This window comes from Truncatella angustata (genome assembly GCF_020726525.1).
Source record: "Truncatella angustata strain MPI-SDFR-AT-0073 chromosome Unknown BKA67scaffold_2, whole genome shotgun sequence".
Lineage (NCBI taxonomy): Eukaryota > Fungi > Ascomycota > Sordariomycetes > Amphisphaeriales > Sporocadaceae > Truncatella > Truncatella angustata.
In genome coordinates this window covers 7,914,230-7,938,904 of record NW_025763382.1, presented here as the reverse complement: position 1 = coordinate 7,938,904, position 24,675 = coordinate 7,914,230, and the positions used below count along the sequence as shown (strand labels likewise).

Here is a 24,675-nt window from a genome sequence, read left to right as displayed (position 1 = left end):
CGTAGTAAATGGCGCCGCTTCTCCAAAACGCGACCGGGACTCGCTTGTAGCAACCCCCAATTGCAATATCTAACCCCCAGCATTATTCGCATCAACCCCTGTATTCAATCACATCGATAGTGCATGCCAAGCCTGAAGGAATAAATCGCCTGGGCCTATCAGCACACGTGGGAATATTCCGAGCGGGCCGTCTTTTCATATGCTATCTTTACCTTTATCACGTTCATTCGAACAGCACCATACCTGAGTAGATTTCTTTCCAGGTTTCGGGTCACGAACATCTAGGCTCGTAACCTGGTTGGCTGACGCCTGATCGATCTGGTACATGATCAAGCTGTCAGCACAATCGCCAACGTGATGTAAAACTGTGCCGCATAGGACTTTGACAAGGTTTCGAAGCCCACCCAACGGCCCGGCTACAAGTCGGATTTTCGACTGCATGGTACCATTAGGCGTTGTCTTCACCCCCATGCAGTTTGCGACTGTTCTAAACGTACAAGATCCCTCCCTATCGGCCATTATTACACGGGGACATTTTTGACATGACTGCCTCTCCTACACCCGGCTGGCCAGCCTGGGTCCAGATCAGCCCGCCGTCCCGCAGAAATCCACAACAGCTAGGTCGATGACAGGGTTCGCACCTACTGAGCCTGTGATGAAAACCATCCTGATTACGTGAGCAGAAGACACAATGCGGAAGGTGATGAGCGCCTTTGGCCCTGATGGCGAGACACCGGTCCAGTTTTGGAATCCTTGGACCCGGACCAGATCTGCTCAATTCCGAGGTGTCAAGAGACTTTGGTGTTCAGGGTAGATGAGATATTTAATTGGCTTAGAACAGAGGCCATTGGGCTCCCACCCTCGACGTATTCTAAGGATCTGATATGTTTGGGCTAGATTAAACATGGATACATATCCAACATGGTGGCAGATTCCTTTGAACTAAGGCCTCAAAATTGGGCCAATGAAGAACTGACCTAGCAAAGTCGTGTCTCAGTCTTTGCCCTCTGTTGTAATTCTCTCCCAGACTGCTCTTCGTGTCAGCGGTCTCCATCGCGATCGTGCCAAATAGTAGTTGGTAAATTCTTGGAATCATATGATAGGCCATGGATACATGTCAGCACCTACAGGATCATCTGGAACCTCCTGTCGATGGCCGAACCATTCTATCAGGTCTAGTACCTCGGCGCCAACTTGACTATAAAGATGACCGCCATGACCACACCCGGAGTCATCAATATATTCTGCGCAGCCGAAGCATCACTTCAATCTGCACCGTATTATACACACACAATAGTCGACCGCCTACTATGTCTGAATCTGTCGACGAAACTTGGTCATGGTTGCTGAAACTGGTGCTCTTCCTCGCCATGTTCGTTGTTGTGGTCACCTATCGACTGGCCATCTATCCGCGCTTTCTGTCTTCGTTTAGGCAGCTCCCTGGACCAAAAGTATGCCATCCATGAAATACGGCGTGATGAACTCTTCCTGTTTGTAGCAGTGCTGATAGAACACTAAGAATGACACCTTTCTCCTTGGTCAACTCGTAAACCAATATCGAGCTTCCGAACCCACTGAAATGTACCAGAATTGGGCATCGCAATGGCCAGATGCACCTTTCATTCGCTACAAGGGACTCCTAGGCATGGAGCAATTACTTATCAATGGTGTTGAGGCTCATAAACAAGTCTTACAAACGTATTGTTACTATTTCAAGAAACCTGGACTATTCGCGCGCCTGGTGGAAGATATTTCAGGGAGAGGGCTACTATTTGCAGAGGGCCATGAGCACAAGCGACAAAGAAAGCTCATTGCACGTAAGCACCGATGAACAAGATGATTCTTTGGTGTTTACTAACCAAAGTTCCATTATTCAGATGCATTCTCGGCCTCGAACCTACGCAAGTTATTCCCAGTCTTTGTTGCCAAAGCTCAAGACCTCACCATATGTCTTGAAGAGGTCCTCAGAATGGAAGGTGAACAGAACGAAGTCGAAGGTACTTGGTCTGGATTACTTCATTCAATAATCTCTAACTTGTTCATAGTGTTGTCCATATTCTCAAAGGCAACCATGGACGTCATTGGTGCGAGCACCCTCGGAGTGGAGCTCAAAAACCTCAGGTCTGCAGAGTTAGAGATGGACTTCCTTCAATGCTATGACCGCATGTTTAACCAACCTTCCTTGAGTGCGTTGATCAGCTTCGTAGATGCCCACGTCCCAATTCGTCGGTGGCTCCCCTTGGAAGCGAGTCGAGGTTACCTCGAAGCAAGCAAAGAAGTCAAAAGAATGTTAGCACACTGCATTCGAGTGCGTAGCCAAGAAATAGAAACTGAAAAAGGAGCCCGCGACAAAGGTCTCATGTCTCGTGACCTGCTGACATACATGATTGAAGAGCGGGTCGAAAGTGGGCTGGATCTGAGTGACGATGATATTTTGGGGCATGTAAGTAATCCTACTCGCAATAACAGACTAACCAGAATTTACTAATAATCATGAGCAGCTATTGAATTTTATCTCTGCCGGTAGATCACCCTGCCCTCCCCCCCATTCTCAAATCCTCTGTATATTGGGGCTGACCTGAACTAAAGGCCATGAAACTACATCTGGATTGCTGACATGGGCGGCTTACGTACTAGCCACGGAGCCTGAGATTCAAAAGAAGATAAGAGGCGAGACCATATCTCTTCGACAGGACCACATGTTCCTCGAGTACGCCAGTGTAGATTCACTACCATACCTGGACAACTTCGTGCGCGAACTACTGAGAGTTTATAGTCCAGGTATGTCAGGTTTCCGTATTTATCTATTACATCATTCCCATTACATGACCGTATACTAACAGCAACACGCTATATTAGCAGTGGCGGTATACCGTGAAGCCATTGAGGACGTCACGATATGTGGTATAGACATACCAAAAGGTACTGTTTTAACTCTATCTCCATGTGCAACAAATCTCTCAACAAAAATATGGGGTGAGAACGCTTTGAAATTTGACCCAGACCGGTGGGAAACTCTCTCTGGAGCTGCTGCAAGTGCATATGGCACCCAGACTTTTGCCAACGGGCCCCGAATCTGTCTTGGTAAACAATACTCCATCATGGAGGTGAAGGTCATGCTCATCGAGCTTCTCAGCAACTACCGGTTGAGCAGAGGGAAGACTTTAGTAGAGCTAGGTGATCGTCCAGTCCCAACGTGCAGTCCCTCTGTCACATTACGACCACAAGGTGGACTTAAGATTAAGCTCCAGAGATTATACAGTTGAGCCGGATTTGAGTTAACAGGCCTTTTATTCACGCTTATAGCATGAGGCCAAATATATCATTCAACATTCAAAGATAATACAAGAGCGTAAGCACCTAAACGATGTTAATATGACACTAGAATCATTGGATTGATTTAGCAGTATTGGAACTCAAAATATAGAGCTATGCAAGATCAGATGTGCGTCGCATTGCTGATTCAGATACAGATGCCTAAACCAACAGTCCTAAACCTAAAATTATTGCGGCCGTAGTGTGATCAGAGTAAATTGCGATATCATCAGCTATAAGTTATTAGGTTCTTGAAAGAGTTCGTTTGTATTATGAACTTATTTGTGATGTGGATCCTGCCCAGTTGGTTTCTTATGAGTAACTCAAAGGCAAACCAAGTAAACAATGCAAACGCATCAAGGACCAGTGTTTCTTTGTTACCGCAATGAATTGCCTGTTGCATACGCCCGTTGTCCTGTATTTGTGATGATGTCTAATTCAATTCACCGAAAACAGTTGTTGAAATATATCACTGCAAGTACAAATATTGCTCAATCTTTGTGTAATCCAATTTCGAGACAGGTGAAAACATACCAACATACAACACATAAAATTAGCTTGAATCGGAACAATCATCACACCTAACAAAAGCTACGCCAACCATGTGCGAGCAATATCAGCACCAGCAGGTTCAATGCGGACAGTGTGAACAGTATCACGGGCCTAAGATCTATACCAACCTAAAGCACATTTGTAGGCATGCAAAACAACAAGGAGCTTTCGGGTCATGCGGCCGAATGAGGAGTATTCAGACCAGGAGATCAGGGTGGAAAGACTGTGATAACTGTCACAACAGACATGAAGTGCATTCAATGTGGGTGGGAGGTCCAGCATAGTCAAATCGTTAGGAAGTCTTCATTATAATAGTTAAACATCCTGCACATACCCGGATCTAAGCATCATTTACACAAGCCTCGATTTGGCATCAATAATGATTGAAGTCAATCGTGTAAATATCAATGGTAGCCTGAATGTTCGTACTAAATGCGTCAAATAGTCCTCGTATAAGAGAGTTATGTGAAGTATGAGTACGAGCTCCTCCCGATGCGATCGTTGAGCACAAGGCCAATAGCGTTTCGCGGTGCCAAGACCCGTCGAGTCTAAGCACCGACTTTGGAAATCTTGAATCCTCCTGGGCATAATTCTTGTAATATCCGTTGGGGTTGTACTTTGCAGCGACATCTTGCATCGCCTTCAAGTTGTCCGTACCGTAACTTCGGAGAGGATTCTGACTTGGACCGGCATAGTTGGGATCTAGTAGTATAAGTCAGCATGATGAGAATAAAGTTGACCGTATGCTCACGGAATGCTCAGACGAATCACCTACAAGTCCATTCCAGGTTGCCTCCGTCTATAGTAGAAGCATAATCCTTCACGTCCTCGACCCAAGCCTTGACCTTGGGATAAGCTAATGCCTCTTGTTCGGGGGGTTTGACCATCACTGTTGCTAGCCAGAGAATACCATCATAAGCATGACGTTCTGTGCCCATGATGTTACCGCCGGCCTTGGCAGACTGTTCGCTGAACAGTTTAGGTAAAGGTTGAAATATGCATTGTGTCATGAAATCGCCATCCGGGGCAAAATCCTTGACTAGATGGACAATCATGACATGTAATTCGGAGGCATTTTTAATGATGCGGCGGTCGTTTTTGTAATAAGCAGTGAACCAAATATCACTATGGAAACAATTAGTCGTCACACGTTCGACCTGGTTCAAACCTTCAAAGCTTACTGATAGCCTGCAGGAACGTTGTACTCGAATGCCATATCGGCAACTGTGGTCATCTTGACGGTGTTCAAGATCTATGGTATTGAGCGCCAATCATCATAGGCGGGTGCTGACTCGATGCCATCCACCTGGTTGAATAAGGTAGCGACGATAATATCTTTGAAATCCGGCAAGTAAGTGACCATAGATACTAGGTTGCAGTCAGAATCCTTCCTGACATTATCGGCAAACGCGGCCAGGGCCTATATAGCCTGAGGACTACTTTCGTTTGGATACAAGGTCATACCACCCCATACTTTGTCGCAAGGTATTGTGGTCATCGTGAACTTTGTGACGACGCCGAAGTTGTTCGACCTGCCTTTCAATGAGCGGAAGAGGTCTGCATTGGATTGTGTATTTGCAGTTACAATACGCCCATCAGCAAGTGCAAAATCATAATCGATAACATTGTCGCATGCAAAACCTTGCCTGCCCGTGAGGAAGTTGTACCCACCGCCAAGCAGTAATCCGGCAACGCCAATATTACCTTCACGCCCGCCGGCTACTGCGAGCTTGCTTTCATGTAATTCTACAGAGACATCTCTCCAGCGTGCACTTGGGCCGATCTCCACTGTCTTGAGATCTGATGATACACGGGTTCTGTTGAGAAAGCTGAGATCGACCGTCACGCCGTTTTGAATGTTGTTGGATCCTGGCCAATTGGTATGGCCTTCACTACGGATGGCAAAACGCTCATTCGCAGGCACCAAGGACTTGATTGTTGAGGAAACCTCTTGTGCATTCTTAGGAAGCACGATGCAGGCAGGTTTCAGTTTTGCGCTGCTGGACCAGTATGAGTAGACACGGGCGTCATAATCTGCATCGCCAGAGATCAAAACAATGTGACCGAGCCCAGTGTCGCCGAAAATCTTGGCTTACGGTGGTAGCACCTTTGGTATGACAGCTGCCATGCTGTTGTTTTGTTTGCTTACTTAACATCGTCGAATTTGCACACAGTGAGAGTAGGCACTAAGTTAGCAAGAATACGAAAAGGTTGGTCATATTTAATCTGGTTTCAAGGTCTAGCGTCGGGTCGAGGTATTGTCGCTGACATGGTTTCCTATCTAGAACAGGTTACATTTTCATGCATACTCTTGGTGATGTCTGCAGTCATACGTACACGTCATCTGTGCCCGTCTTCCATAAAGTCCGGCACTTACCCTACCATTGTATTTCATCAGATTGGACGGGCGCAAAAAGGATGACGAAAGAGATGAGCGTTGGTAGAAATTGTTGTACAAAGCAGGACCAGCTACTATTACAAGAGCCATGCTTATATTGGGGTGATGATAGGTGATAACACAAGGTGTCGCAGCTGATACTCTTGTCATTGAACAATCCACGCGCAACAGTTCATTATTAACTAGCATTACCCTACACGTCTAACTTTCCAAACGAACCGTCGAGTGTCCGGCATTGTAATAGAGATCGGAGGTTGCTTGAGGATTATTTTCTGCACACTCACTGAAGAATCTAAGCAACGATACCGGTTCCAGCATAGGCCTTGACCAAGTCGCAAACACATGATGCGGAGTCAAGACTGGACAGAAAATCAGTTGAAAGGCTTTCAACCATGACAGTGCATTGAACTTACGTGTAGCTGTATGGAGGGGTAAGACTGCCAACCTGGGTGATGCTCTCAGTGCTGTTGACGAAGATGTTGTTACGGTCAACAATATAACCATCTTCGTCACTGTCCAGGTTGGTGACAAGAGCCAGCTTGGTGTTGAGGAAGTAATTCTGCTCTGCGAGAACTTGAGCACCCATGCGAGAGTGGATGCCAGATGTAGGGTTATCCTCATAGCAAGAGCTGTAGACATGGCCGGTACCGAAGCGGATGGATGGTAGTCGAGAGTTCACGTTGGTAAAGTAGTTATGGTGGTACGTCACGTGCAGGTAGCCAGTATCTTCGTCGCCATTGCTATCGGAGTGTCCAACCAAAGAGCCCTTCCACTGCCAAGCCATCAGTCTAGGATCATATATTTGGCCGATACACTTACGTGGTCATGGAACTTGGTCCATGAGATGGTCACATCGTCACTCGCATGTGTGATATCCAAAAGACCGTCATATGTGTCCTTGTCGCCGCTGATACCAATAGTAGAGAGCTAGAAAGAAGTCAGCAATACGATTATGGATTGCACAGGACGAATCGAGGAGTTTCATTCCATACATCGCAATGATCAATCCAGATGTTGGTGGAGTACTGAAGTTCAATCAAGTCCTTGCTTTCAGGTGCAACGTGCAGCTTGAGGTTGCGGAGGATAACATTGCTAGCTCTCTTGACGCGAAAGCCACCGTTGGTGAGACCTATTCAGCAGTCAGAGATGTTTGACGAGTTAGGCATGAGTCGAGACTTACCAGAGTTAGCTCCAACTCCAATGATGGTGGTGTCGCTCAGAACATCAAGGATACCGCAGCCATCAAGAGTACCAGAGATCTGAATGACCCCAGCAGCTTCGATTGCACTCGAAAGAGCGGAGCAAGAAGTGACCGTGATACCACTCCCGCTGCCCCCACCGGTAGTCCCGGCAGCATATCCTACCAAAGCGTAGTTTGGCGATGAGCAAGTTCCGGTAGAGGTAGATGCGGGCCCAGTGGAAGTTGAGGTAGTCGTCTTGAGAGTTGTGGCAGTAGTTGTTGCTTTTGTCGTGGTGGTCGTAGCGGTAGCGGTAGCGGTAGCAGTTCCTGGCCAATGTAAGCCTCAAAAGCAGCCACCTCGCCAGTCATATTTACTCACCGGAGAAGGCACAAGTGCACTCCTTGGAGATAGCACTTGGCTTACTTGAGCAGTACGTAGCCCAAGCTGGTAGACCAGTAGTGGCGGTAACAGCTGACTGGGTAAAGGTAGCACAGAAAGCCGAGGCCGTAGCAGCATTGGCCGATATGTACGAAGCGCATGGATCTGAGCTGGGGTTTGTGCAAGCCAAGACGGCAGGCACGAGGGCGAGGAGACTGTATCGATGCATGGCCAGAGCTAGAACTGGCATAAACTAAATGATCCTGGCGGAAAATTGAGATCCAGGGTAGCTGGGTCCAGTATATGATTCAGCTTGAAAGAAAGCCAGAAGATTACGGAGACTGTGATGATGGTCTAGTGTCTTTATACATCAGACCACCGGATAGTGTTGAAGACATCGTGATATCCCAATACGCCTGAAGTGTCATTTCTCAAGATGGACGATTTTCCACCAGTAACAATACCGCCTTTCCCCCAAAAGCCTACCATAACACTGATGATCATCAGGATCTTGCTTGCGCTGGATAATAGTCGTCTATGATCGGTTTCTCATCCGTGCCAAGACTGCAACTGCATGAGATTTAATCAACATCTTGGGGAACGCCAATCACACAGTATTGGATATGACGGGCAATGAAGCCAAACCAAGCTTTCGGCTACTCGGCAGGATGGACCCGCCAGGAGGACGATACTACACTTTCGCGTGTCCTGATCAAGATGGTGTCGAGCAAGACATTCACATTGGTCTTTGCAGTCGATAGAAGGAGTCTAAGTTCATCTTATCTTGGGCAGTTAATTATCGTAGATGCAAATCCTTGAGCAAGGAATGTTTCGAAATGATTTACCACCAATGGTCGAATCTCGGTTCTCGGTGGGCTCTTGAGGCTCTGTTGGCCCCTGTGCGGTGTTGGCTGATGCTATTCGCGGAATCTTGGAAACGTCGCATCAACTAGGCCATTTTGGAGCCGGGACCTGGAAACAACTGCCCAAATGTCTGAAACTTGCATTTCAGAGTGACCTTCCAATACGTTCATGTCTTTTGACCATCAGATGACCGTGTAGGGGCACTATTGTTTTAGTGGAAGTTCACGGAGAGGAGACCAGCTCGAGGGGAGCAAACCATGAGTTGATGCAAATGACGGGCTGATATCTCCTTCAAGGTCCAGACCCCGGATGTGATCGAGCCAAAGAGAGACTCGAACGATTGAGCTGGGCGCAAGCTTTGGACAAACCTGTCACCTCTCGTTGGACACCTGCGAGGTCGTTTGAGGAGAAGACGAGAACTAACCCGATTCTTGTCCGACGCTGTTAGGGGGAGTGAATATGCACATTACAGATTACTCAGAGTGAGGCGATGGTGACAAAGTCACGTGTAACAATCTTGCAAGATCGTCATGTGACAAAATGAAAGGCCTCAACAAATCGTGAGACTGTCGTTGTCACAATCCTGAGGGTTAAGTTGCATACTAACCTAAGGTTAGTAGAGTGTCACTACGCTTGGCTGTTAAGCGTAATTGATTGATCGGACTTACTGAGTTAGCTGCCAGATGGGGTGGTTTTGGCCCCCGGGGGGGGGGGGGGGGCGGCGCTGCTGCGCTGCTGCGCCACAATGGAAACTGCTGCCTGTAAGATTGTTTCCTTGCAGTGCAGCGTCGGCAACTATGTCTGACGACTTTCATTTGGAAGGAAATTGCGTAACCATCGAAACCTAGAGAAGTTGTACCTGTGCTGCATATCTCATTCAGGCTCTTGGCCTCTGCTGTTGCCCACTGCACAACTGCGTACGGACATCAATATGGGCAAGCCAGCCGCTAAATCGTCTGGCCTAGCTGCCGACGCCGTCTCGCTGCACACCAACCCGGGCGACAACGAGGGTCTGGTGCCATATCATGACGACGATGCCCCCGAACTGAACATCGATGCCCTCGATGAGCTGCCTCCTATATATAGCGATGTGATTGCGGAATCTTCGTCCAGTGCCCCCTTGCTGGCAGCGCCTGCTCCACCGGCTTCGCCGTATTCCGCACATCTCAGAGATACAAATACGGGCGCCGAATCCTACATCGACAAACATCTCGAGTCACCGGCCGAACTGGAGAAGTTTATTCGCTTCCTGGCCATGAAGCCTCCGCGGCCCTATGTGAAGATCGTTGGGACACATCAAACCAGGACGAAGAAGAGCGATGGGAAGACCGAAACGGAAAAGGTGACCGACTTCGACGTATCTGTCGAGTTAACACCCTACCTCTACTCGAATGCGCAGTATGGGAAGTCATGGACGCAGCTCCGCACAGTCGACGATGGGGAGAAAGTGCGCCGCGGCACTTCATTGAAGAAGCGGGCAGCAGGTTCTAAGCAGGACATCGAAGTCGGCGGAGGTCCAAAACCCACGCTCGAGGAGTGGTGTCACCGCTTCTGTGCGAGCCACGCCGGCTTGAAGTGCTTTACGCTCAACCGCCAAATGACTGGCTTTGACTTCGGCAAGGTTCAAGAGGAATTGCATAGCCTGGTGCGAAGCACCAATTATCGCGGTCATGTCCAGATTTACCTTGAGACCAAAGATGCGAACGTCGAGATCTACAACGAGGCACGAATAAACAGATGGCGCCTGTTGCCCTGGCTGCGCTTTCTGTTTGGTATCACACTGTTGATCCTATTCTCTTGGCCGTACCTCTTCTTCAGGACGAAGCGATGGGAAGTCGCGGTAGCAGAGTGGCCATTTTCACGAATGGCAGACGGAAGCAATCGCGAATATGTGAGCATTAGCGAGGATCAATGGTACAACATATGGGGTCGGGCCATCATCAAAGCTGTCCTCGAGAAACGTCAGAAGGTTCTGGATCAAGATGATTTGAGGAGGTCGCAAGAACCTGAGCCAAGCTTCGAGACGGGCAACGCGAGCGTGGATGGCGCTCTTGGCCTTTTTCGAGCGGGCATGAGTGCGATGAACGAAGTCAATCGTCAGCTGGGGTGGGGAGCAGATTCGTAGTCACAGGCCGAAAGTTTTTAGTTGTGTACAAACTGCCTATGGCCCAAATCAATAATTCAGCGATTTGCCAATGCGGCCCTTCGGGTGTTACGGGTATCCCTACCGCTTCTTGAGTGGCTACCGACGGTCTCGCCCAACCATAGTCTCGGACGCCGGGCGCCTCAATGAGTCCGTATTACGCTGATGCTGACATACGACTACTATTGATAGCTGTTATCACCGACGGACTTTTTGTACATCTCTGGCAGCTCTAGTCTGACCAAGCATAACGGCGCGAATAGTCACGTCAGATCGATCAAGCTGACTTGCTAGATACGCGTCATGGGACTAGCAACAAGTTCTGCTTCGCAGTTGATTGTGCCCACTAGCAGGAGACGCAAACAAGCGTATGCCAGCAAGGCCACCATTGAGACATGTGCACTGTCATTGATACTCTCCCTCCATCCCAGATAGTCAAGGTACTAAGTCTGCGACGTAGATATGCCGTCTTACAAGTTGTGATTGACATTGCAGAGGGTCATGCATTGTCCTAATGGATATAAAAGGTTTCGATTTCCGTTCCTCATCAATCCAAAGTGCATTTAGCTTCGAAGCAAACTTCCACGTCTCTAGTTAATCGTTGTCTCAATATATTACAGCAAGCGAACACAATGTCTTCCTTACGACTCATACCGCAATTATTAGAGAGAAACCAGTGCGGAAAGTTTCTGTTGCGTCGCCGATAAACATGTCACTAACTTACACAGGGAATATGCTAAATCGCACACACCGCTACCTCTCATCACTGAATTTCCGCCTGGAACACGAGGGCCGAAAACAGTAATATGCACGTTTTCCGCAGTATCAATCATCAAATTCTCAACTGACAACGCTCCAGTCTCATGCTGTGATGGACGCGTAGACCCCGAAGCCGTTCTAGGATTGAAGCCAGGCGGTATGTACACCATTGTCATTGCATGTTTTCCAACATCTAAAGACTCACTGTCGTTCGATTCAGAAGCTATCGTGCTTAGAAATGCTGGCTGCAATGTGCCTCAAAACCTTGAAGATCTTCTCCTGCTTGATCATGTTCGTGGTGGTGTTGAAGAAGTACTTGTTCTTGAACATACCGGTTAGTGTTGCGGCCTGAAGGTCTTTTTTCATCTCACTGATCGTATACAGACTGTGGGGTAACATACGCGACCGACGAAGAAATCCGCGAGAGTTTGAAGAAGCTAGTGCCAAGCCACTCTAAGGATATTGACGCGTTCGAATTTGGTACTTTCAAGAAGTAAGACTTCAAACTCAGTTCTTTACTAGTAACTAACGTCTTACAAAAAAGCGACCTGGGTAGCACTTCAGGGCGTGCTCGAAAATTTGTAGCTTTCCTCAAAACAAGTCCGTTCATTAACAAAGAGCTGGCCAAGAACATCGTGGGAGCTGTGTATGATATCAAGACAGGCAAGGTGACCACGATATGAACAGACACATTTTCATCTTTCACACCTGAATATAATGCGCCGCGGCTGCAATTATGTGTACTAGGCACATGTAAGCGAAATCACTGTTTCTGAAACGGTTTGGTGATGTGATATGATCAGCTTTTTGGCACCCAACACCATGGCCCGAGAACATAGGCGAGGGGAACATTTATCACTATGAAATAAGCCCTAATCAATGAACTGTGTATACTGTGAAGCTATTGGCCATGTAGAAAACCTTACCCTGCTCTTGGTCACACTACACGACCTTCTGGCTTTGCCCTGCACTTCTCCACAACCAGCAATCGCTAAAAAGACAGCGGCTGACAGGTACAAGACTCAAGTATCATATTTCCATTGCTCTCGAGGAGATTTTCTATAGCACCATCTAGCCCTCCGGTGTGGTTTTCATACTCCATGCTACTCCCAAATAATGCCAACGTTAACTAATTATTAAATACTGTCTCATCGAAATCGCTGAATTCCTTGCCAACAATCTATCGATACTCTCCTTGGTCATACAGGATGGTAAGAGAATTTCTAATGACCCAGACTATCACAAGGCATTAGGACAACCATGGATCATTCCGCAATTTATTCAAAAGGGTGACTACCTCTATAATTGGGAATCCGCGGGCGACTTTGGCATAATGTCTGAAAATCAAATCGTTGGTTGGCCACTATGCACACAGCTACACTGCTCAGGTACAACTATGGGAACATTGGTCTCTTACGAATGTATGTACAACCCGTATCTCAAATAATTTTTGTTTTCTAGTAACTCTTTCTGATATGTCACAGAGCAAGAAAACCGTGCTCTAAATGTGTCTTCCTGCGGTTGTTTGTTTAGAGCAGTACACTTGTCAGTCTAGTAACACCAAACGCTGGCGGAATTCTAATGGACGCTTCGTGGATGCAACAATGCACGTGGTCAAGTTCTATAGAAACTATGGGACACGAATGATATCCATTAATCAGTCTGCACTTTTCTTTGCGTAGAACACTCTGTTTTGTCACCATGGCATTATTTCGAATTGATCTGATTCGACTACACATCGACTCCCGCGAATATTGCCAGTTTTGTCTTTGATGGCAAAGCACATTATGAGCTAGACTAGTCTAACCTAAGGTTAGTGGAATTCGGATTCAGAATGTCAGCGTCGAACCAGCTGGGGCAATACAAAACAATGAAATTGTGCACCAACCCCCAACGCCTATGAAGCTCGAACCTATTAGTCTAACCGAAAGTTACAGTGTCGATTTGGCTCTATATACGACCTGTATCGATATTCAATTCTTGAATGCGAAGCCCTCTATCGTATGGAAATGTGGGTTTAGGTCGTGTACATCTCCATACCATCCATTGTTCATGGCGAGAACATGCACCAATCTCAGTGGCAATTCACAATCATTCAGCGGTAAAGTACGATCAGTTGACTGAGCTTGGAGTAAGTAGCATTGAGAGTCGCCTGTGGAAGCTAGGATTATCCTGAGCGGTACGAACGGTTGACATCATGATAGGAGGTAGCTGAGTTGAAGTGTGGCTCATAATGGAGCAGGCACCAATCGCGGCTCTATGAGAAAGTAAAGAGGCTAAATCACGTAAGAGGTATTTGCCCAACACGGCCGCCAAGAACTCAAACTATGATGTTCTATGACCCAAGCAGGTCGCATTTCCTGATCTCGAGCAAACGAACAATTTTGGGTCCTAGAACTCAAACGTGCCGTTCCAATCAAAAGTGATGGTATCGTCTAGAAGTGACGTCCAGTCTATGTCCAACTCGGCTTCTGTGATATCCGGAATTGAGCAGAAGTTGAAGACGTTTGATTCAAGCGACACTGTATTCGGTGAATTGTTCTCCATAGAACAATCACACTTTGGGATTAGGTGGTCTGTAACTTGAGTCTGCGGCTGTGGACGACGAATACACACTCTCCCGAAATAGGGCACGATCGCTTCGTAGATGTCTGGCCCCTGGTAGGTACCGTTAAAGGCCGAGAAGAGGTAACTAAGTATTTGCACTGATTGCCTCGCTACCGGGTGGTTCAAGGTGTGAGAGACGTGTTTGAGCTCACAGATAAGCCCAGAGATTAAAGTCCAATCTTCGGGTTTAGCTTCCGGCGTCGACAACTGTCGGTCAGATAGCAGATCCGTGATCAATATTATACCAGCACTGAAAGCAAGAAAGTCAACTAGGAAACACATGACATTTGCTCCTTCCGGGTGTCTTTGCCTTTCCTTGTAGCAATAGATGGTGCCTTTGACTGCTTCCAGCACCGAGACTCGGCTATATTCGTACTTTTTGTCGGTGGCAGCTCTTAGCATGTATGGCAGATGAATCTGCATCTTCAGCTGGAAATAGTACATCTTTGAGACTTGGCGTGTGTGAAAGGTCTCCAAGGCCAGCCGATCGCCGGCGTTCATTATCCACCATTCGGACGGGATCATGTCCCGTAAGTTTTCAGCTTCTTCGTCCAGCTTCAACGTCGCAGCGTACGACAGTGTATTGTGACACTGGTTTCGATCGATGATCCGACCACTTAATAGACTGATGTTGTGCATGATGACCGCTTCAACTGGGGTACCGAGGCTCGGGTTCGGCAAATGCGCTTCGGAGATGGCATATGGAACACCTATTATCAATGATAGTTGTCGGTCATAACCTAAGATAGTGGCCCATATTTTCACCCGTTCTATATCTGTATGGTTACGTTCGTCATGGAGACCTGAGAGTGTGCCTTGATCGACGGCATTCCGGATACTCTGCCATGCCATGCGAGGACGACCCATATTCACATAGCATCTGGCTTGTAATACGTGACAAAGTAGGCGCACAAGTAAATGACCACTAGTGCAACTGAGATCCAAGAGTGACTTGGCGGTGTCTACGTATGTTGAAATGAGCTCAGCAGGCGATGGCAACGCTGCCGACAAGCGATGAGTGGTAACTTTTGGAACTTGTTGAACACATAAAGCAAACCATGCTAGAGCCCTGGCCACAATGGTAGGCTCCGCAGACTTTAACGACTCATCCATAAACGAGGATGCTATCGAGACGACAGATACGGAAAGGGTCTTGGACGGGCTTAGCTGACTTGGGTGGAGTGGCCATAATGCCCAGTATTGATGTGTTGACTCAAGAATCCATGACATGTCAGCAGCACTCGGTAACCATTTTCGGATGTTGCTCTTGTGGAATTCCAGCACATGCTGGGTCTTCAGATCAGTATCTGCTGTGGAAATACTCTTTTGGCGCAGGCTCATGTTTGAGTCACGCATGAATTCCATCAAAGGCGCCCTGTCACATCCCAAGCCCTCCGGAAAGGTGTGCACTTCTAGGCTACGGCCAAGACCGTCATCCAATTCAGCATCGCTGGGCACCTTTTGGTCTGCAGAACACGAGTTGCGGCTGATCTGTAGCCGATCTATCAGTATGAGACCCAATATGTCGATGTCGTTCGTTCCAGCGCCTGGGCCGGATTCCAAGCCGGCTGCTTTGCACAGGCGGAAGAACAGTGATTCAAGCGTGCTCAGTCGTGCCTCAAGGTCGGAATGTGGCGGGTGCTCTGTCATCGCCGTTGGGACCTGTGGCTGGCAAGCTGTATCATGCAATTGGCATGATGCGCATTGTTTGGCCTCTCCTCGAAAAATGCAGCGGACCTTTCTTCTTCTGCATTCAGAGCAACTTTTCGTCCCCAATCGCATGCGCTTGGAAACATGACCAGCATCTGTCCTCGTCGGCATTGTGCATGGCCGACAAAAGTTGATCAAACCCACACCAGGTGTTAGATTTGAAGCTCACAATAAAATGGTCATCGTCGCCTCCAAATTGCAGCCACTGCATCGATTATTGGGAAGGGGAAAGTAGTGAGTACTTCTCAAGAGGCTCTCGCACGAATTCGTCCGAATTCGCCCGGGGAGGGGCTGAGTAAACAGTCACTGCCTGCACTAATATGGCATATGAACACGGTACAACGTTCAGATCAAACATGGTTGATGGGCAGCCATGGACATAACACAACATGTAGAGAATAGTCGAGTTTCCATGTTCTGAAAAGGAAGATTGTTTATTTTTAATCGTTGTTTTTGAATAAATATAAACATTATATATATATGTTAAACGAGCCGACACGTACATACTCAACGATTTAAGAAGTACAGTACGCATTCGGACGTATCTTGGGATAGTTGCAAGTCTCCACAAACACCCCCGTAATGAACATTGCATAGGGGCTACTACAGGGGAGTGTGCATTGCGTGGTAGTGGAGTATCCCCTGGATAGGCGGCAGATCTGGCATGCGGCAGCTAACTCGATGGAGCACTGGACGCGCGGAAGGGGCAGGCTCAGCATCCGAGGACTTTCTTTCCATCGCAACGAAGCACCCTACGGAGTATTTGATTCCAGTCCAGCGCAAGCCACGTCGCATCGCGTGCATTACAAGACATTCCCAACGAATCGAAGCAGAGGCAATGTCTTGAAGCACCCATCATGCGTCTGGCATTGCGATGGCTGGCCTTTTTGATACCGGCGATTGTGCTGCTCGTCTATCTTCGCCGTACCGACCGATTGCCTTCAAGTCTCAGTGCGGCATCAACGCCGGTGGTCGCCATTCAAGATGAGGAGGGTTCCATTTCGCACAAGACCATTTCCCTCTTCTGGCAGCGCTGGAGTCAACTGATGTACGAGAACCGACCGGAGGGCAACAAGATCAAGATATCCGGCAATGCAGGAACGGTACCGCCGAAAGACGCGAACGGTTTTCGCCAACCTTACAACGACCTTGTCAAGAACACGGCCACCGAAATAGAGGAGATGCGGCGATCGCATCAGCGTTTTCTGAAAGAGCTCGATGCTTCTCTGGATGCCATTGATCATGGAATCTTCAAAGGCCGTGGTGTCGTCATGGTTGGCGGAGGAGAATACTTCGGCCCTGCGATTATCGGGATCCAAATGCTCAGACGAACGGGAAGCACCCTGCCCGTCGAAGTGTTCGTCCCGAATGACAGCGAATACGAGAAGGAGATATGCGAGGAGTACCTGCCAAAGCTAAACGCAAAATGTGTGGTGCTCTCGCATTTCCAACCGGACAATTCTCAACGAGCTGGGGATGTAGTGATCAAGCATTACCAGCTGAAGGCACCGACGCTGTTGCTATCTTCTTTTGCCGAGGTACTCCTGCTGGACAGCGACAGCATACCCTTAGTCGACCCTGACACCACAATATTCGAGGCGGAGCCGTATCGATCGAATGGTCTCATAACGTGGCCCGACTTCTGGGCTGCCACAGAATCTCCAAAGTTCTGGGACATTGCGGGCTTATCCGGATTCCCCGAGGACTTGCCCCCTACATCGAGCGAGTCGGGCCAGCTTGTGATTAACAAGAAGCAGCATCTTTCGACGCTGCTTCTGGCGACATACTACAATCTTTTTGGGTTGGATTTCTATTATCCCCTGCTTAGTCAAGGCGCGTTAGGTCAAGGCGACAAAGAGACATTCATGGCAGCTGCCGTGGCGCTGGGCACCCCATACTACCGTGTCAAGGCCCCTGCAGTAGCCCTTGGAAGACATGACGGCGGAAAGCAGAAAGGCACGGCAATCGTGCAGCACTTGCCGCTCGATGACTATGCGAGTAGGCAAGGAGGCTCTGACAAGATTCGGCCGGCCTTCCTACATGCAAATACGCCAAAGATGAATGCAGGTCATCTGGTTGACGAGGGAGACTTGGTTTCCGTCGATGGAAAGTCTCGCTTGAGGCTTCTTGGACCTAAGGACGAGGCCGAGAGATTGTTTGGATATGACGTGGAAGATACCCTATGGGACTTGTTAGTCCAGACTGGGTGCGAGCTCGCTAGCAGCCTTCATGAGTGGAAGCAAAGAGCACGACTATGTGAGAGGTTGACCGAGCATCATAAATTGGTGTTTGAGAATCGATAGCGACGTACATTAGAATCAAGATCCTAACAAAGGCCCAAGGCAAGGCACCATTTCCAAGATCATGTTAAATATTTACTTGCACAACCCGCCTGCGATAATCATACATATGTTATGTCCCGGCAAGAAACCTGTCTTGCATGCTCATTAACCCCATTCCGTGTTCCCAAATCGTGTTCCTCGTCATGCTCTTGGATATACCATGGGGTGTTCAAAAATGCCCACGGAGACATATCCAAGAAAGTCTGCAATTTCAGGTCTAAGCTGTGCCGACGAAACCACAGCCTGTTTTCCCAGAGTCAAAAGCCACTGCGGCGGCAGAGCAGGCACCCTTGGGCCCTGCACAGCAGCTCGAAGCACAATCAGCATCACTCAAGCACTGCCCCGTAATGAATTGCTGCCCATTTCCTGTGCCAACGTTTTGGCTCCCAGGAGCGGACGTGTCAACACTACCGGATGCGACGTTACCTGTAGCCGGAGCTGCAGCGCCATTGTCTCCAAAGCCACATCCTGTCTTTCCGTTTTGAAATTGAGCTCCAACCCCTGAGCAGATGCCGCCGCCATTGTTGTTAAAGGCACAACACGCTGATGCACAGTCTGCCGAGCTCAGACACTCTCCTCCGATGAACTGTACACCAGCTCCGTTTCCGATGTTCTTAACGCCCGCGGGATCAGGGACAGCAGGACTTGGCACAGCCAAGACACCGACGGCGACTATTCTATGGTGTTAGTGGGTGGTTCCATTGCTTGGGTCGTTCGAGCTTACACAGAATTGCCATTGAAAATGCTACGCGAACCATGATGAATAAGGGGGGGGGGAGGGGAATTAAATAATGTATATGATATTAATTACCACCAGGGTGTGCAAATGATGTTCTTGAATGGACAGATGCCGTGATCATCTGTTACTGGATAACTCATAACCGCCGTCAATCGCCGCGTCTTTATATTTGCTGAGTGGTTCTACCCATCGCTTTTCTAGAAGCTCTGGGCCCCTTGGATCCTATAGGAAGTACTCCGTGAGGCTGAGGTGGTAGCAGCCGTTGCGCCAATGTTTGAGATGACGCTTGTCCATCAAGATCATCTCTCCCCGGACTTTACAGGCTGTGTCATGCAGCAGGGGTATGGCGGGACGATGATTGCACTCTGCAGTAGTTTGACGACGGGATGAATGGGTGATCTGCGTTGACACTTTGTCTTTTTTTTTTTTCTTTCAACTTGACAAAAGAAGCCAAGACCCACCAGAACATTTGCAAGCCTGTTGATGATCACGATCTTCAAGTAGTACTCTGTGTAGTCATATACAGCAAAAAGGTAAAATACTTTGTGGGCAGCTTAGAACATGTCCGTTGGCTTATGCGTCAAGTATTCAACTATTCATCATAAAGTGTCCACAGTGGCAATACTAAGGACTAGAAAGGATGAGGCATATAATCTTGATCCTTCTATTCCTCCTAGAGAGCGGTCTCTGCGCATCCGGTAATATATGTTGCTTTCGCGATCGAATTAGCATCCAAAGCCAGCTTTTCAACCGAGATGGCCAAACGCGTACCTGAAAATGATAAGCTCAATCAGATGCTTAGCCTCTGCCCCACTAACGTGTGCCGTTTCAAGGAGGAACTCCAGAAACATGATAGAGGATACAAAGACGATCATAAACATCTTCAGCGGGCAACATGAGCTTCGCGGGGCGCCCGCCAGCCGCCTTTACCATTATGGGTAGTAGGAAGGGGTAGAAACATGCTCTGTCGAAGGTCTGTCGCATGTTGTGGGTTTTGGATGGGCTGAAACTGTCAACTTAAACGATACCTGCAGCCCATCTGGACGCTCGGGCCTGTGTCATGGTTGCCGCACGGTACCCCCCTCAACTCAAGTACACCACCACGGCAGACGAGGTTCCGCAATCCAGCTGCGATCGTTTATGTGCTTGCAACGAGAAGATGCGCGTGATATGCCCCGAAACCATCTTGCGACTTCCGTGTAATCCTGATCCGTTAATGCATCTGGTCGTGTACTTTTCAAGCCGCCAGTAGTCGAGGTCGGTTTTAATTGCCTCAGAGGAGAGCTGCACACCGTGCTTAAACTGCGCGTCTCGCATCTTTCCACACCTACGGGTTTCGCGGAGACCAACACACAAGAGCTCTTGAATCATCGCCATCTCCAAAAGCATGATTGCTACGTGTCGCCTCTCTGTCGTCAATACGAATACCAGATTTGCTCTCGCACAGCGAGGGGATGGTGCTCAGATCGTTATCCGCGAAGCCTACTGCTTGTTGGAGAATCCCAACGATCATAATTCAGTCCGTCGTGAATGATATCACACGTTCCCGGGCAATTTCTTCATGCTGGCTAGACAACCGCATTTGGAGTTATTTGTCTTTGTAGAGGCCATGGTGCCTAGGTATTGGAAACACCGCAATATCGCAATCAAGGTCCTGCCATACACGTGAAGGTTTCGAGAATGGTGCTGAAATCCCAACGAATGCAGGTGTTATGCAGAGCTGGTGTTTATAGAGCTAGCAAGCCTACTCTGTACATCACAGCACGACAGCGCGCTTAGACGAATCAGCCTGCTTGATATGCAGAGATTGGGCTCAAGCCACTGTACCTTGCTGTGCGTTGAGTCTATCTCAGTAGTTCAGTTTAACGATGTTGATGGCGGCGCGGGTGCTGACACCACTACTCTGTAGTTCTGTCATAAGGTTTGAACTGTTCCAGCCGCACCTTAAATCATCAAGAAAGCCTGCTAGGTCGGTTAGTTGTTCTATACTTGACCTTGCCCATGCCCATATTACAGGTAGGTTTAGTCTTGCGATCAACGGGCTTGATACCAAAATATTTAATCGTCGTAGTTGGCAGTTGCCATGGTGGCTTGTTCTTCCTACTCCTGCTTCATTCCCATGCATCACTGACTGCAACACTTTGACGTCTTTTGCGAGACAGTATCTGGTGTTGCTGGGTGGACTCGGTGATGAAGGAACTCAATTGATGCTCATGTCACATTTGTCTACCAGCGTGTGCTTCCTTTGTCGCACCTTGCGGGAAGGGCTCAAGAAGTGAATAATGTGTCACCAACATCTGACCTCCAACTGAAACCAATGTCTATCCACCATTTTAGTGCCATATTTTGGGCTCAAGCACGTTTCTACACAAATTTACATCTGTGCATTTGCGTCACCATAGAAACTACGCCTCATCTCAGCTAAGGTCAAGTCTTTGAGCTCCGCGCGCACCACATATCATGGACTGGCAGTTACTGATTATGGAACAGTGGCTGATCCTGATTGGTCGCATCGGGCTTCGGTCATGCCACCACGTTGACACTATCGCGCTACGTGCATTGGCACCGAAGGATCTCGCATCGGACCCCCAAGTGAAGGCCGAAGGATATGCAAGATGATAGCAGCCCATTGAAAACCAGCATGAATTCGTCCTCAAATGAATGAGTGCTGTCTAGTTCTCGTCCCAACCACTTGTGTACCTTAGTTGTTACCCATCCACAGCCAGAAAAATAAAAGTGCGAAAGAGAAGAAAATAGGAAACGATGAAGGTTGGCTACATCTATGCGGCGACTTTATCCGCATTCTCCATCGCTCAAGCACAAACGTCAGGTGTATCGGAGACAACGGAGACATCGGGGACAGCAGAAGCTTCGGTGATAACGGACTCGACCATAACGCCGGATACAGCCACCCTAACAACGGACACACCAGCGCTATCAGAAACATCTGCTGCAAGCGATGCATCTGCGACCGATGTTGCAGGCGTTACAGCAACAGATGCTTCACTGGATACTACCGTCGTAGATGTGACGAACACTATAGTCTTAGTATCGGAGATTCTAACTACGATTACCTCGACCGATAGCACTGACACTGTGTTAATAACAACAACAATACCATCGACCACTTCCAACGTTGTGATTACGAATACTACCTCCATAGCAAATGCGACAATTGGTACCACTACCGGTAACAGCAGCTCTACACGATCAACAGCCAGCAGTGCCACACCAATCACACTCCCTACTTCCACAGATGCAGCGCAGTATCTTTCTTTCGCATTTCCTGCAGCAGCACCACAGCCAACATGGGCTACTGGACAATACTATACGATGCTAGCCAGCGTATTATATAGTGTTGACAGGTCATTTGCTCTACGATCAGACTACCAGACCATCATATCCGCCATCGAAAGTGCCGCGGACAACGCTGGAAGCGAGGTCTCTGCTTCGGTGGAAGCATCGGCATGGGGTTGGGGTGTGGTTACCACCAATGCATGGTATCAGACACGCGTACCCGAGCCATTGCAGACTGAGGTATTGGATTATAACAATGCTTGGCACAGCGCAGCCTCGAGTGTACAGGCACTTGCTACTGCCACAGGCGCACAGCCGAGCAGCACGGCTGCAGCAGCTCCGAGATGCACAGGTATGTTGTTTGCGGGCATTGCTGTTGGCGTGGCCGGAGCGATCGTCGGTGCTGCGTAGCGAGTATGGGGGTCTTAGCGCTGGGAGTTGATCACATGAGGTCGACCGGTAGCAAGCGGAATCTGTGGTGCTTTTGTTTATGCGGCCTCGGTGCATCGGTTGTCGGATTCAGAGAGCGTAGCGTGCTTGCTTTAGTAATAATACAGGCTCTCCCTTCCAACTACACTCCCTTACATCGTGTGGTCACGCTTATAGACACATTTGTATTTGTCCCAACTCGGAGCTGCCAAGACGGTTCCATATTGGGGTTACGCCGCGATATATTACCCCCGCATGAGACTGGAAAGCGGTCCCACCAATCACCCGACTATACCGTTACACTGACCAGTCTCACGGGTACGGCGTTCATGAAGCAAGCTGATTCCACAGGATCAAAACCTGGTTGACTTTGGCGGCTATCGTACTCCTGTGCTAGAGAACAGGCCATCGTCATCTCTCATTACGGATGCAGTGCAACCGTTTGCCAAGACAAGTCAGGATATACAACTGTAATGTACTATTCAAAGGAGGCAGTATTCCGAATCAGCCGTGCACGGAATGTATAATAAGCAATAAAGGATTTCAATAATCCCATGCGGCGATCGACAAGATCGTCACATAGTGTTCCTGCTCATCTACCATTCAGTCTCCTGGATTCTTGCGTTAACACCTCAAAATGAAATCGACGTTCTTTGCTACATTGTCTGCTCTGACAGTGCAGAGAGTCACAAGCCATGCGACCTTCCAAGATCTGTGGATCAAAGGCGTGGACTACGGCGCTCAATGCATCAGACTTCCACTGTCCAATAGTCCGGTTACCAATGTCTCATCTAACGACATTCGATGCAACGCAGGCACTTCACCTGTAGCATACAAGTGTAACGTGGCTGCTGGAGATACAGTTACCATTGAAATTCATCAAGTCCGTCCCCCTCGATAACGCATGATTTTACGTACACTAATATGTAGCAGCAACCCGGCGACCGCACCTGCACCACTGAAGCCATTGGTGGTGCCCACTATGGACCTGTACAGGCCTACCTCAGTGCCGTAGACGACTCCTCGACCGCAGATGGATCGGCCGGCTGGTTCAAGATCTACGCTGATACCTGGGCGAAAAACTCGGCGGGCTCATCCGGTGACGATGATTACTGGGGGACCAAGGACATCAACACATGCTGCGGCAGACTCGACGTCAAGATCCCGGCCGATATCGCCGCGGGCGATTACCTCCTGCGAGCCGAAGCTTTGGCCCTCCACACGGCTGCCAGCAGTGGAAGTGCTCAGTTCTACATGTCTTGTATCCAGCTAACGGTCTCTGGGTCGGGATCCGCTAAGCCGTCCACCGTCAACTTACCCGGTGCTTATGCTGCGAGTGATCCAGGTATTCTGGTGGACATTCATGCCGCCATGACTACATACATCGCCCCGGGTCCAACAGTCTACTCCGGCGGGTCGACGAAGAGTGCCGGAGCCGCATGTCAGGGATGCGAAACTACTTGCACGGCCGGCGCAGGGGCATCTGGCACAGCAACAAGTGTGGTTCTCCCGACTGCGTCTGGCGGATCAAGTGGTTGTACTGTCGCCCTTTATGCGCAGTGTGGTGGTAACAGTTATACCGGCTGCACGAATTGCTACGTAAGTTGTTTGACGCTCACTTTTTGCAAACGTCTGCTGACTCTGCCTCTAGCAAGGAACGTGTACTAAACTAAATGATTACTACTCACAATGCGCATAGGCTCTTTCGTACAGAGCATTAGATATGCATAGTCAAGCCATAGCCAGAAATACTTCAGTCGATACTTTTTTGGCCGGACCCGCATGTTATTGATCCTTGCTAAACATCCACCTCTTCTTCATCACTAACTTCTATTGTTACGAACATAAGCAAGCTCTTCTGAACGTGTGATATATCACCACGGTACGATAAGTGCCTACTAACTCGTCCCGACCGCCATGGCGCTCATCATGGAGACTACCTACTACGAGCTTCGTGTGTA

The 24,675-nt window shown here is 48.6% G+C and overlaps 10 protein-coding genes across 10 annotated transcripts; 6 read left to right on the top strand and 4 right to left on the bottom strand.

Annotated features, from left to right (window-relative positions):
• Window positions 1-1,310: 1,310 nt before the first annotated feature.
• Window positions 1,311-3,266, top strand: BKA67DRAFT_514527 (cytochrome P450 3A5; the record flags this gene model as incomplete). Its single annotated transcript, XM_046097652.1, has 7 exons — window positions 1,311-1,451; window positions 1,520-1,817; window positions 1,878-1,997; window positions 2,046-2,443; window positions 2,502-2,523; window positions 2,590-2,781; window positions 2,860-3,266. 7 exons carry the CDS (start codon window positions 1,311-1,313, stop codon window positions 3,264-3,266), a joined length of 1,578 nt encoding a protein of 525 aa, XP_045962954.1.
• A 916-nt stretch (window positions 3,267-4,182) lies between these two features.
• Window positions 4,183-6,211, bottom strand: BKA67DRAFT_591540 (uncharacterized protein; the record flags this gene model as incomplete). The annotated part of the gene is made up of 7 exons (XM_046104731.1): window positions 4,183-4,207; window positions 4,428-4,569; window positions 4,643-4,992; window positions 5,049-5,119; window positions 5,174-5,287; window positions 5,342-5,958; window positions 6,205-6,211. 7 exons carry the CDS (start codon window positions 6,209-6,211, stop codon window positions 4,183-4,185), a joined length of 1,326 nt encoding a protein of 441 aa, XP_045962953.1.
• A 346-nt stretch (window positions 6,212-6,557) lies between these two features.
• On the bottom strand, window positions 6,558-8,053 carry BKA67DRAFT_656864 (pectin lyase fold/virulence factor; the record flags this gene model as incomplete). The annotated part of the gene is made up of 6 exons (XM_046107019.1): window positions 6,558-6,624; window positions 6,679-7,037; window positions 7,085-7,192; window positions 7,258-7,394; window positions 7,446-7,772; window positions 7,825-8,053. 6 exons carry the CDS (start codon window positions 8,051-8,053, stop codon window positions 6,558-6,560), a joined length of 1,227 nt encoding a protein of 408 aa, XP_045962952.1.
• Window positions 8,054-9,433: 1,380 nt separating this feature from the next.
• BKA67DRAFT_644462 (uncharacterized protein) lies at window positions 9,434-10,813 on the top strand (the record flags this gene model as incomplete). Its single annotated transcript, XM_046105848.1, has 2 exons — window positions 9,434-9,449; window positions 9,570-10,813. 2 exons carry the CDS (start codon window positions 9,434-9,436, stop codon window positions 10,811-10,813), a joined length of 1,260 nt encoding a protein of 419 aa, XP_045962951.1.
• A 650-nt stretch (window positions 10,814-11,463) lies between these two features.
• BKA67DRAFT_533837 (uncharacterized protein) lies at window positions 11,464-12,087 on the top strand (the record flags this gene model as incomplete). The annotated part of the gene is made up of 3 exons (XM_046099766.1): window positions 11,464-11,507; window positions 11,560-11,924; window positions 11,975-12,087. The coding sequence occupies 3 exons, from the start codon at window positions 11,464-11,466 to the stop codon at window positions 12,085-12,087; spliced, it is 522 nt and encodes a 173-aa protein (XP_045962950.1).
• Window positions 12,088-13,981: 1,894 nt separating this feature from the next.
• Window positions 13,982-15,979, bottom strand: BKA67DRAFT_513461 (uncharacterized protein; the record flags this gene model as incomplete). The annotated part of the gene is made up of 3 exons (XM_046097568.1): window positions 13,982-14,131; window positions 14,174-15,507; window positions 15,580-15,979. 3 exons carry the CDS (start codon window positions 15,977-15,979, stop codon window positions 13,982-13,984), a joined length of 1,884 nt encoding a protein of 627 aa, XP_045962949.1.
• Window positions 15,980-16,627: 648 nt separating this feature from the next.
• Window positions 16,628-18,321, top strand: BKA67DRAFT_558817 (mannosyltransferase putative-domain-containing protein). Its single transcript, XM_046102348.1, has one exon. The coding sequence runs from the start codon at window positions 16,765-16,767 to the stop codon at window positions 18,208-18,210; it is 1,446 nt and encodes a 481-aa protein (XP_045962948.1). The 5' UTR covers window positions 16,628-16,764; the 3' UTR covers window positions 18,211-18,321.
• A 17-nt stretch (window positions 18,322-18,338) lies between these two features.
• BKA67DRAFT_220408 (uncharacterized protein) lies at window positions 18,339-18,996 on the bottom strand. Its single transcript, XM_046095557.1, has 2 exons — window positions 18,974-18,996; window positions 18,339-18,921 (listed from the first exon to the last, which is right to left on the bottom strand). Exons 1-2 carry the CDS (start codon window positions 18,984-18,986, stop codon window positions 18,467-18,469), a joined length of 468 nt encoding a protein of 155 aa, XP_045962947.1. The 5' UTR covers window positions 18,987-18,996; the 3' UTR covers window positions 18,339-18,466.
• A 2,383-nt stretch (window positions 18,997-21,379) lies between these two features.
• BKA67DRAFT_558811 (uncharacterized protein) lies at window positions 21,380-22,886 on the top strand. The gene has a single exon (XM_046102347.1). It carries the CDS (start codon window positions 21,752-21,754, stop codon window positions 22,694-22,696), a length of 945 nt encoding a protein of 314 aa, XP_045962946.1. The 5' UTR covers window positions 21,380-21,751; the 3' UTR covers window positions 22,697-22,886.
• A 167-nt stretch (window positions 22,887-23,053) lies between these two features.
• On the top strand, window positions 23,054-24,413 carry BKA67DRAFT_674862 (glycoside hydrolase family 61 protein; the record flags this gene model as incomplete). The annotated part of the gene is made up of 3 exons (XM_046108769.1): window positions 23,054-23,597; window positions 23,648-24,313; window positions 24,366-24,413. Exons 1-3 carry the CDS (start codon window positions 23,352-23,354, stop codon window positions 24,411-24,413), a joined length of 960 nt encoding a protein of 319 aa, XP_045962945.1. The 5' UTR covers window positions 23,054-23,351.
• Window positions 24,414-24,675: the final 262 nt, after the last annotated feature.

Bases quoted from the DNA above. Each gene is read 5' to 3' on its own strand.
- BKA67DRAFT_558817 (XM_046102348.1), top strand. From the start codon at position 16,765: ATGCGTCTGGCATTGCGATGGCTGGCCTTTTTGATACCGGCGATTGTG.
- BKA67DRAFT_558811 (XM_046102347.1), top strand. From the start codon at position 21,752: ATGAAGGTTGGCTACATCTATGCGGCGACTTTATCCGCATTCTCCATC.